Genomic DNA, 12,656 nt, shown 5'->3' with positions numbered 1-12,656 from the left:
TGTGACAGTGTATCCCCACCCCAGTCAAACATGACATGGTACACTGAGAGACATTGCCACGTGTGAAGATGAGTAGCTGAACCAAGCTTGGTGGAGCTTGGTTCAGCTCCACCAAGGCTGGAGACTGAACAATACTGGAAAGGCATATGGGAAAGGGAGGCGTCCCACAACAGCAATGCACATTGGCTAACCTCTCTATGAGAGGACCACAGCAACCTCCCTGAACAAGCCCCGGTAACCATCACTGTGGCAGATGTCCAAGAAAGAGTCTCGGGTATGAAAAACTGGACAGCACCAGGGCCTGACATGACATGATCCATATATATATATATATATATATATATATATATATATATATGCATAGCTCAGTGGGTAAGTCACCAGTCTTCGACCCGGGTTCGAATCCAGGCTGGGGCAAACATTAACAACAGTGAAATTGAGCTATGCAGTGTGGGTCCTTAGGCAAGACCCTTGGAGCTATATACCTCATACCATGAGAGACATTGATAAGCACGACATGCCGGCTCAGACGTCGCCCGGCCAAACAAGGTCTGCGTCAGGTGCTGGGGAACCAGAGCACCTTGATGAAAAATGGAACAAGACGGAAATGGGTGAGAGATGAAAACATGGATCTGTTGGAATGCTACTACTCAAGTAACCCTAGTCAGAGGGGCTACATGCAAAGACTGTGGGAGGAATGGTTACTTCGACATCCCCAGTCGACACTAACTGCCAAACAACTGCTCAGTGTTCCAACATCCGCAAACGGCAACTGCTATCACAACTTGAGATTGACGAGGTACAACACAAAGGGGAGGAGCCAGGACGCCAGGTCAGAAGGGAGTTAACTACAACTACCCGCCCAGAGACTGGGTATGTAGCCCCAGTAATGAACGAACCATCTGAGCTGAACGAGGCAGCAACTGACCTGAGAGAGAGAATCATGGCCCGAATGAACACCAGACAACCCCGATGCCAATTACAACGGCTGAGTGAAGTACCATCAGAAAGTCTCATTGAAGATGTGAATGCAGCATTGAGAACGATCCCTACCAACACCATACCTGAAACTAATGAACTGATATACAACTCAGCATCAGTGATCCTTGAGATGCTTGGCTATAAGAGCAACCATGAGACCCAATATCCACCATGGAAAAGACAGTTAGAGGCTAAGATCAAGATAACAAGGAGGGAAGTGAGTCAACTGTCAGAGCTCCTAAGGGGTGCAATGAAAAGATCAGTACCCGAGAAGTACAGCCAGATGCCCATACCTGAAGCACTCGAAACTGCCAAACAAAGGCTCCAAGCCTTGGCCAGCCGCCAAAAGAGATACACAAGAGAGAATGAAGCCAGGAGAATTAACCGGCTCTTCTCCATCCAACCAGCTAAAGTGTACTCTCAATGGCAGGGTACTAACAACAGAGCAGACCCACCAAGGCTGGAGATACAATACTGGAAAGGCATATGGGAAAGGGAGGCGTCCCACAACAGCAATGCACATTGGCTAACCTCTCTATGAGAGGACCACAGCAACCTCCCTGAACAAGCCCCGGTAACCATCACTGTGGCAGATGTCCAAGAAAGAGTCTCGGGTATGAAAAACTGGACAGCACCAGGGCCTGACATGATCCATGCCTACTGGCTAAAGAAACTCACTGCCCTCCATGAGCGACTGGCAGCTCAACTGAACCAGCTGCTACAAAATGGGACTCACCCTGAATGGTTAACTGAAGGGCGCACAATCCTGATCCAGAAGGATCCCTCAAAGGGTTCAGTCCCATCCAACTATCGCCCAATAACCTGTCTCTCTACAACATGGAAGCTCATGTCAGGCATCATAGCGGCTAAGATAAGTGGGCACATGGATAAATACATGAGCACGACACAGAAGGGCATCGGCATAAACAGCAGAGGAGCCTTGTAGACCACACAGTCGCCCGAGACTGCAAATGCCGACACACCAACCTGTGCACCGCTTGGATTGATTACAAGAAAGCCTATGACTCAATGCCACACACTTGGATCATTGAATGCTTAGAGATGTACAACATCAATAGGACTCTAAGAGCCTTCATTGCAAACTCGATGGGGCTGTGGAAAACCACCCTTGAAACCAACTGCAAACCACTTGCACAAGTGTCCATCAAATGTGGCATATACCAAGGAGATGCTCTGTCCCCACTGCTGTTCTGCATAGGCCTGAACCCTCTCAGCCAAATCATCAACAAGACTGGCTACGGATACCGACTCAAGAATGGGGCCACAATCAGTCACCTCCTCTACATGGATGACATCAAGCTGTACGCCAAGAGCAAGCGAGACATCGACTCACTGATCCACACCACCAGAATCTACAGCGCTGACATTGGGATGTCATTCGGACTAGAGAAGTGTGCTCGGATGGTTACAAAGAGAGCGGAGGTCGTCCGCACAGAAGGGGTCTCACTCCCAGAAGGAACATTAGCAGACATTGAGGACAGTTACAAGTACCTGGGAATACCACAAGCAAATGGCAACCTTGATGAGGTCACAAGGAAAGGAGCCACAGCCAAATACCTCCAATGAATAAGGCAAGTCCTGAGAAGCCAGCTCAATGGCAAGAACAAGATCCGTGCAATAAACAGCTATGCCTTACCAGTAATCAGATACCCTGCCGGAATAATTAGCTGGCCAATGGAAGAGATGAAGGCCACGGATGTTAAGACTCGGAAGCTACTCACCATGCATGGAGGGTTCCACCCCAAATCCAGCACCCTGAGACTGTACACAAGCCGTAAGGAAGGAGGCAAAGGACTAGTGAGTGTGAGAGCCACTGTCCAGGATGAAACATCCAAGATCCATAAATACATCAAGGACAAAGCCTCAACGGACGATGTGCTCAGCGAATGTCTCAGGCAATGGGGAACAGAAGACGAGGTGCTAGAGGTACCATCGTGGGAGGACAAGCCCCTACATGGGATGTACCACCGACAAATAACTGAAGTGGCTAATATCAGGAAATCCTACCAATGGCTGGAGAAAGCTGGACTCAAGGACAGCACAGAAGCCCTCTTCCTGGCTGCACAGGAACAGGCCCTAAACACCAGAGCAATAGAGACTCAGATCTACCATACCAGACAAGACCCAAGGTGTAGGTTGTGCAAGGAGGCCTCTGAGACAGTCCAGCACATAACAGCAGGGTGCAAGATGCTGGCAGGTAAAGCGTACATGGAACGACATAACCAAGTGGCAGGCATAGTGTACAGGAACATCTGTGCAGAATATGGACTGGAAGCCCCGAGATCGAAGTGGGGAACACCCCCAAAGGTGGTGGAGAATGACCGAGCTAAGATTCTGTGGGACTTCCAGATCCAGATAGACAAGATGGTAATGGCGAACCAACCAGACATTGTGGTGGTGGATAAAGAACAGAGGAAAGCCGTTGTGGTGGATGTAGCAATACCAAGTGACCACAACATCAGGAAAAAGGAGCATGAGAAACTGGAGAAATACCAGGGCCTCAGAGAGGAACTGGAAAAGACCTGGAAGGTGAAGACCACAGTGGTGCCTGTGGTCATCAGGGCCCTCGGGGCAGTCACCCCCAAACTGGAGCAGTGGCTCAAACAGATCCCAAGAACAACATCAGACATCTCAGTCCAGAAATGTGCAGTTCTAGGCACAGCCAAGATACTGCGCAGAACCCTCAAGCTCCCAGGCCTCTGGTAGAGGACCCGAGCTCAGAGGATGAAAAAGAGAGACCACCCACGGAGGGTGAGAAGGGAATTTTTTTTTTAAATTATATATATATAAAGTCATGTTTCAGACTTGATCTTACATAATTTATTATCATAAACCACAGAAAATATTTTTATAAACATCCCAGCTCCGCATAGTTAGTTCTAGAAATTCTTGCACGGCTGATCGGCGGGAATCTGAAATGGAACGCAGCCATCATACGGCAGACTGATTAAGAGAAGAAAGGAACACTATCAGCACGTTGTGGGAGGTGGGGGGGGTAATAAGGTTTTCAATAAGATGACAACCGTATTTGTCTGTTGCCAAATAAAATTAAGGTCAACGATACACTCAGAAATGTTACTTCAAAATGTAGTGAAACTGTTCATTTGATACAGAAAGAGTCATCATGGGATTTATAAAGACTTTTTGCCTGACAAGCTGGCCGTCATTGTAGGCTGGTCAAGTTTGCCCTGTGTGTTGTCTTTAAGGCATGACGCAAGGTTAAACTGTGTAACAGATTCGTTTCCTGCACACTTGTAGAACTGTGTGAAGCTATTTGTTATGTGTTTTAATCAACGTGATCAGTATTTACACATAAAAAAAGTTTTAAGGAGAAGTATTTTGCATAGCATGTTTACCTGTCTAAGGTTAAGAAGTATTTAAGTTCAAGTTTGCAGCTTATTTTGTGTATGCCCAAGAAACCCAGATTGAAGTCCTTCAACATTACAGTTTAGTAAATTAATATTGAATCAGTTTGAGTCTACTGTAATTTAAACTACGTTAGCATAGTAATCTAAATTATGTTTGATTGACATAGTGTTTCTCTAGGAGAAAAGCACTATGTTAAACTGTATAAAAACAATCTAGGGTTAGATTGGGGTTAGGGTTAACCCTAACTCCATCACTAATCTCAAATTGAGTGGTAGAGATGGCTTAATCTTCAAATGCTTTATGAAAGTATTGGTTTAAAGATGCATTTTCTCTAGAATTGAGCTCTGTAGCCCGACTCTAAATCTGCTCTGGTGGGAAAAGAATGATTTGCCTGATGGTGTCTCAGGCCTCTGTGGTTTATTTCATCATTTCATAAGCCTGCAGAGAAAAGGCCTAAAGAGAATCTAAGTTAAAATTGTGTCCATCTAATTATTGTAGGTGAAATAGAGGTTTCCCCCTTTTGGTTTGTAAATGCATCCAAATACCAAGTTAATGTTGTACATTTCATTAAGATTATTTCACTAAGTTGGGACCCTTTGTTATAAAAAAGAAGTTGCGTCCAAATCTGAAGCATTTCAACTAAATGACACTGACAGCAAGTTTTTCTACCAAACCTTCTTCCTATTTCACCTGTCAACTGTTGAACATAGACATGCTTGAATAATGCTAGGTCTATGTATGCAATTATAACTAATTTTCATATGTCCTTAAAGAGTACCTAAAAGCTGAACAACTCATTTCTCCTGACAATTTTTTGAAACCACTTCTTGTTCGTCCAACATTTTAATATCCTTCATTACTGACTTGTCATCAGCTGATGGATACAGAACATGTCCTGAAGAGTCCACTAAATTAGATGCTGTTTTGTTTATAAAATCATGCCTTTATGATTTTTGTATAAATGCATGTCATTAAACAAAATCATAACTGAATACCGTATTAAAAAATCACTTTGACAAGTACTCAAACTTTATTTTACTTATTTCTTTTTAATAAAGACATTGACAGACAAACTGAACCGCATTCAATTGACCAAGGATAAGAAATTGTTCCACCAGTACACACTTTGTGCATTCTTTGGATTAAGAAATAAGTCAGAGCTGCACATATCAATAAAAAAGAAAATAAAAGTAGAAGATCCAAAAAGATGTCTTGGCTATGTTAGTTACTACAGAATCACTGAGACTGCTTAACGTAGCATTGTAGCCATTTTTAACTGCTCAACATAAGCACAAGTGTTATTATTCCACTTGAAGTAAAAATAGTAACAAACTATTAAATTAATTACAATTTCTCTTATTATTACATAGAAAATACACTAGATGTGCAGAAACATAAGTGAAAAAGAAACACACTCAATGATATGCCTGTGGAAGTAATTACAGCTCTAATAAGCCCTTTTAGAAAATACAAAGGCACAAACAAATTAACTATTAAAAAAAAGAATCAACAAGATAAAACACTGCCAATTTGGAAACATGAAAACACAAGAACAAATTACAAGGTGTCTCTTTGTGACTTATGAGCAAACTATATATATATATATATATATATATATATATTATATATATATATATATATGTATATGTATATATGTCACTGACAAAGAACACTGTCACACCAGTGTAGATCTTTGTCAGCAGTACATTCACAAATGATTACAGACTATTATCAGTCACTACTGAAGTTGTCGTCAAAGGTAACACTCTCTCCTCCTGACAAAGTCTGTAGATCAGGGGTGTCCAAAGTCGGTTCTAGTGGCCCGGCATCCTGCATGTTTTATTTCTCTCCCTGCTGGTAGTAACAACCTTTTCAGCTTGTCAGTGTTCTTCTTAGGCCTTCTAACGAGCCATCATTTGATGCAGGTGTGTTAAACAAGGGAGAGAATAAAACACACAGGATGCCGGGCCTCCAGGACCCACATTGGGCTCCCCTGCTGTAGATAATACTCTGTTGCCTGCAGCTTCATCTGTTGGTGCTGCAGCTCTCTGGAGACCTCTTGGACATTCGTCAGTTAGGGCACAGGACAAACCTTTAAAGTTGAACATCAATAAAAATAAAAATACAAAATTTAGATGCTTTAACTTTTGGTATGTTTATGCATTACTTAAAAACATTTTTTTAAATTTACCTCCTTTAGAGTGTCTTCATAGGATGACAGAGATTTCCAATGATGGAAAGAGATTCCAACAAGGATCCTCTTTTCCTCTTCCAGTCTGTTTACTATCATGATGTCATCGATTGCCCTTGTTTTTGTGTGAAGACTGACAGGGTCTGAAATGTATTTATGAAAAGGACAAATCAACTCAGTAAAAGTTTAAATTTGTAAGTTTAGGTCAACACCTGGAGTATTTAGTAACATTATCTACCAGGTATGATGAGAGTATAAAATATATTGGTGTATGTTTATTTACCACTGTGTGATGCTGCCATGGCAATGTTGTGTCACTGGACAGGATCTCTTCCAAAGATCCTGGAACTTCTGTGTCTGTATCAGTGTTCAAGTGACCAACATCTTCTAAAGCCAATGCTAAGATGTTTTCTCCTTTCTGATCTTGCGATGAGCCTTGGCACAAGCTTTGTGTCCATCTGTGTCTGCACAAACATATACAAACAACATCAACTGTGTCAAAGATGTTTATGCAGTATGTACCAGCAAAGTTATTCAATGCCTGGTCAGTGTTCCTTACCTTACATTCATGGGCTTTGCTATGAAAAACTGAGAGAAATGGCTTCATTTTAAGCAGGTGTTGGAGCTCAGGTATAGTGGGAATAAGACAGGACTCACAGTGTGTAAACTTGTGACTTGTCACATGTTACACAACTGTGAATCCTGTATCCATGTGGGGTATCAGCTGGTAAACTGGTATGGCAAAGGATTGCCACACTTATGCTATTTGAGCAGGTTAATATAGACATCAGGGAAAAGAAATGAGTGATCACAGAAAAGCATTGTCAATTTTAATCATTAGCAAAATTAGAAAGAGGGTTTTCAACTAGTATAGTTTAACAATAAGATAAACTTTACTCAGATACTAAATTTTAAACTGAATTTTTTTTTTTGTTTCTTGGGGTGGGGGGTTTGGTCACATTTTTTTCATTAGAGGCTTTGTAATCTTTACATTTTCTTAATTGCAATTCACATTCCATTCTTTAAGGTTAAGAATGACAATATTTCTAAATATAATTAACCATGTCCTTGCAAGTTTTTATGTATCTGTGTAACTTGTACACCTCCAATTTCACTAGTACTAGGAATACTACTAATTAGTAGTATTCCTACTACTTTGTCATGCTTCAGTGAGGTTTTTTTTTTACTAAACTATAAAGCATAAATCATTTTTGATCATTTTCATAATCAAAAATAATTCCACATTGATCAGTTTTTTGTTGCACAGAAAGCTGTTTTTGTGCCCAGTCAGTCGTGGCAGATGGCTGCTTGTATCGAGCCCGGATCTGTCAGAGGTTTCTTCCTGTTAAAGGGAGTTTTTCCTCTCCACTGTTGCTCGGTATGAGGATTGCAAAAAAGTCAATGACACACAGCAAACGTTTTTCACTTTTGTGTGCTCATTGAGAAGGAGTGAATGGTAAATATCATTAATTCAACGCAATCTGCTGGGTTTTTTTAGATACTGTTTACTTTGAATAATTCAGAATACTGTACTGCTTGATAGTCTGAATCAAATGAAATGTTTGTTTGACTGGACTGCAATGAAAAAGTTCTGTGACATTTTATGAATTGACATTGTGTATTGACAGCATGTAAAGAAAATAAATAGAAATGAGTACATTTTTAGTTTGCCTTTTGATGTGTGCAGCATTATTACACAGTGCAATTTTCCAGTTTTATATTCAATTTATTTATTTTGCATCTAATGTCAGTGTGGTTATGGTAATTTTTTTACCTCAAGTCCCAAATTTTCCAATCCATTTAGAAATTAACCATCTCTTGGTTTACCAAACTTATTTGGCTATTTTAGAAAAAAGCATATCTTTGTATGGTTTACCATCACAAACATTAAAAAATGTACATCATAATGTGATAATCACACAAAAAATATTTAATAGTTGCATGCAAATCTGCAAAAAGCATTTTGAACATTTTGTGCGGTGAGCTTTATAGCTGGTGAGGCACTGACTTAATTATAATCGGATTTACAAATATAGACCCCCTGCATGTTGTTTACATAGGGAAATTTCGCACATGCGTACAATCCTGGAGGACAAAAAGGCTATTCCTTTATTATTCCGATGCCGCCGCAGAATAATTCCGTTATCTCAATAAAACTTAGAGATGTAGATATTATTAATTTCGTGCTGTGCTTAAAAGCAAAGGGAGAAACCGTGAGAGTACAGCTCAAAACCACGTCTTTCTCGCTCTCTGTATCAGAGCAGCTACTGTATTGCTAACTCGCTGTTACCGTCTCTTACTCTGCAGTTGTGGAGTCACAATGTCTGGGTTCATGAGCGCCCCCAGCGATGAGACACGAGAACTGCCTGCCTCTGCGTGTCTCTGGACATATATATGTCCAGAGACACACACACACACACACACACACACACACACTAGATTTCAATCTAGTTGAAAGATTGAAATCTTTCAACTAAAAGATTTCAATCTTTTAGTTGAAATCTTTTCAAATAAAAGATTTCAACTATCTTTTAGTTGAAAAGCTAAAAGATAGTATATATATATACACATACAATAACATATATATATATACAATATATGTTATTGTATATATATCCATGGATGTATATATATATATAGATATAGATATAGATATATTAGTGACTTGCAGTGAGGTTCATACCTGGTGAGGCACCGACTTAATTATAATCGGATTTACAAATCTAGACCCCCTGCATGTTATTGTTTACATAAGGAAATTTCTCGCATGCTACAATGCTGGAGGGCAAAAAGGCTATTCCTTTACATGCCATTCATGATTCCGTGATCTCAATCAAACTTAGACATGTAGATATTATTAATTTCGTGCTGTGCTTAAAAGCAAAGGGAAAAACCGTTAAAGTACAACTCAAACCACGTCTTTCTCGCTCTCTGTATCAGAGCAGCTACTGTATTGCTAACTCGCTGTTACCGTCTCTTACTCTGCAGTTGTGCAGTCACACTGTCTGGGTTCATGAGCGCCCCCAGCGATGAGGCACGAGAACTGCCTGCCTCACTCCGCATCTGTTCTCCGTCGTTTATGATCTCTCCTCATCACACAAATCACGTTACACACTCAGTTGGTGACAATAAAAACACAGTACATTAAATACATAAGCTAAATTATGGAAAATCAGTTCATAAATTAAATGTTTTAACCATTTTATTGGCAACGTACAGACAGAAGGAGCATGGCAACCGGTGCAGTTAGCGAGAGGTTGTGCAATCCCAGGTGAGAATCAGCTCGGTGCTGCCTCACCGGCTTCTTTTCCAAGCATTTCAATGGGAAAATTCAGCGATTTTGAAGAAAAAACATCATCATATTTTAGTTAAATGAAAAATAGGAACTTTATAGTATTTATAGTACAAACCACAGGGTGAAAAAAATCTTTATAAATGATTTTATTTTATATTATTTTTCCATGATGACAGGTGAGACTATATATATATATATATATATATATATATATATATATATATATATATATATATATATATGTGTGTGTGTGTGTGTGTATAATTATGGTCTTTCTTACGCTCTGTTTCACTTTTTGACTTTTTCAAGTAATTCAGGTTGCACACAAACTTTTGCTTCTTCAGCTGAATTCTGCAACACCTTTACTAAGTGTCACTACTTGGCAAATGATTTATACAATATGTGACTAGCTTTCTTATGCTTTTTTCCATCTTCTTACCGTTTGTTCTCAAGTTTCTTATATTTCTCCATCAATCATTCTGCAAATATGCTTCTTTGGCCCTTTATGTTAAGTTTCACTTCTTTAGATATTTCTGGTTGTGTACTAATTTGTGCTTCAGCTAATTTCTACTGTTTGCTATGTTTCACTGTTCAACTGTTTAAACTATTTCAATTTCACTGTTTTAACTATTTCAATTTCTTCTGCTATTTCCTACTTCTAACGCTTTTCTCTACTTTTTCTTGCATTTCTGCAGCAGTCATTTTGCAAATATGCATTCTCACGGCTGTTTCGCTAGGAACAGCCATTTCTCTAGTTCTGTATTGTACTAGGTAACCGACAACTAGACAAGAAGAGTTACACAAACCTTTTAACTCATCTAAACTTCCAGAGAGAGCGAAGATATCAATTATTTAATTTTCATATGATTACAACTTTGCTAGAATTTGGTCTTCCCAAATACCAGTGTCTTATATAGAACGCTATTATTATTATTATTATTATTAGTTTTATTATTATGATAAAAAAAGTAAGTTTTCCCAGTGATAATAGATGCCGTTTTCACATGAAATACAGACTGCAGACATGAATAGTGATTGAAGCTGGACCAGCTTATTCACATAACCTGTTAATACATCAACAGTTGGGCCGGAAGATAGTGGAGTAAACCACAATCTCACTCCAATCAGCTTGCATGCCTAGACGGTAGACTGATGTGGTTGTCAAGGCGACCGCTAATGTGGACAAAAGCTAACACGGAGCTATGCTAACTTTAACGTAACTCTCAGGCCGCCCTTTAAAGACAATGTGGTCGTGAAAGGACGCTGCATTTAATCTGCCTCCCCCCAATTTACAGACACATACCCACAAAGTCTACCGTGAGCTTGATTAAACTCGACGTATCCGTCAACGGACAGGTCTCCAGCCTCCTACCGTGGGAAACATCCTGCGAGCAGGAGCCGAAACTATTAACATTGTGGAAGTGTTAGCCCTACCGCGTAAAATTAAACGGCGTGATATCCTGAACAACGTCGTCTGTCATGTGACATTACTGTAAAGTATTGTTCACTGATAAGGAAAGAACGTTCCCACCTTTATGTTCCAGTTGCGTCAGTTGATTGAGCTCGAGCCGCCCCGCGCACCTCGGCAGGTACACGGCTCGAGCAGAGACAGGGAACTTTTGTTCTCCACTCAGATCAGAAACATACGTACCTCTGCGCTCTCTTTCACTTGTCAGTAGATCCGTGTATTGCATTACTTTGCCTGATGACTGCTGACAGTAAATCTCTTTTAATTTTGAAAATATCTAATTAAGTGGCGTTCCAGTACAGCAGCCGGGGAGACCTGTCATGCACTGGTGAAGCCAATAAGCAAGACAAAGGAGACAGGAGACAATGCAGTGATGAAACCTGCAAGTCATTTCTCTTATTTTTATTAGTCTCTGCTCGCAACAACCCATCCCCCTTCATATTTCTCCTCTCCTTGGTCTTCAGATCACTATTAACCTTCCAACGCATTCCATGCATTTTAGTTAGAGACAGCCCCCGACACCCCTCCCCTTTCCTGGATGACAATACTGCTTGCTGTACCTGAGACTGGTGGCCGTGAAGCGCCAGCAGCAGCACCGTGCCTCTGTGGCTGAATGCAGCGGCGCAGGCAGCACTGTTCACTGGCATTGTTTCATCTGAGCCTCCTTCCTTCCCACCACCACATGCTTACCTTGCTTTCGCCGATCTGTCGTAATTCCATCCCGTCCCAGCCCCTAGGTCTCCAAATCCTGCTGTGGGATAATTCCTCTCCATGAAAAGAAGAGGCTGGATGAAGATGGACAGATAGCGCGCGCGCGCGCGAGAGAGAGAGAGAGACGAGGGGAGGGGGAGGGAGGGTTGGAGGACCGTCCTCTCTCCTCAGCGCTCGATTCTGTTTATTTCTCTGCTTGACGAGCCTGTAGACTCGGTGAAATGGGGGGCGGGGGGAGAGAAAGAGGGGAGATACAGCAGCCAGGAGCACCTCCTCCCCTCGCCTCTCTTCTCATATATTTCCCTGTCTATTGTCTGTTGTATTAAGTTGATGGGCCACAGAGCAGATGCTGCGTGTTCTGGAGCTACTTTGATGAGCCAGAGGCTGGATTCAGTCGCACAGCTGCTCCTGCCTCGCAAGTACACTGAAGCTATTTCCCTCATATTGTTCACAAGACGCCATTTTTCTGAGATGAAATGACTGAGCTTATCTGTGTAACACACAAACACACTGCGTGTCTAACATGTATTGGAAGACTGTAGATTTATATCCCTGTGAGGAAATATCAAGAATCAGAGCCAACACATGTAGAGAGATTCAAGGACTCACAACATTTAGGT

General features: G+C 41.1%; 1 protein-coding gene and 1 long non-coding RNA gene across 4 annotated transcripts in view; both read right to left on the bottom strand.

Moving 5' to 3' along the window:
- Positions 1-12,556, bottom strand: part of LOC106907694 (proline-rich protein 12-like) — a 110,356-nt gene extending 97,800 nt beyond the window's left edge. For both annotated transcript variants that reach the window (XM_088007999.1, XM_088008000.1), the window contains exon 1: positions 12,016-12,556. In XM_088007999.1, coding sequence (XP_087864125.1) covers positions 12,016-12,098 — 83 coding nt within the window. In that variant the 5' untranslated portion in view covers positions 12,099-12,556. The remainder of the gene's footprint in view (positions 1-12,015) is intronic.
- Positions 5,401-8,935, bottom strand: LOC148157822 (uncharacterized). Of its 2 annotated transcripts, XR_015764051.1 has the most exons (4): positions 7,122-8,935; positions 6,846-7,026; positions 6,563-6,705; positions 5,401-6,463 (listed from the first exon to the last, which is right to left on the bottom strand). It is a non-coding gene; the product is annotated as an uncharacterized LOC148157822 (long non-coding RNA). The 2 variants fall into 2 exon arrangements; XR_015764050.1 differs by having other exon boundaries at positions 6,846-8,935.
- Positions 12,557-12,656: the final 100 nt, after the last annotated feature.

This window comes from Poecilia mexicana, unplaced genomic scaffold (genome assembly GCF_051168715.1).
Source record: "Poecilia mexicana isolate PSO_F unplaced genomic scaffold, ASM5116871v1 scaffold_8, whole genome shotgun sequence".
Classification (NCBI taxonomy): Eukaryota; Metazoa; Chordata; class Actinopteri; order Cyprinodontiformes; family Poeciliidae; genus Poecilia; species Poecilia mexicana.
The sequence above is the reverse complement of the archived record's forward strand: the minus strand, read 5'-3'. Positions and strand labels throughout refer to the sequence as shown.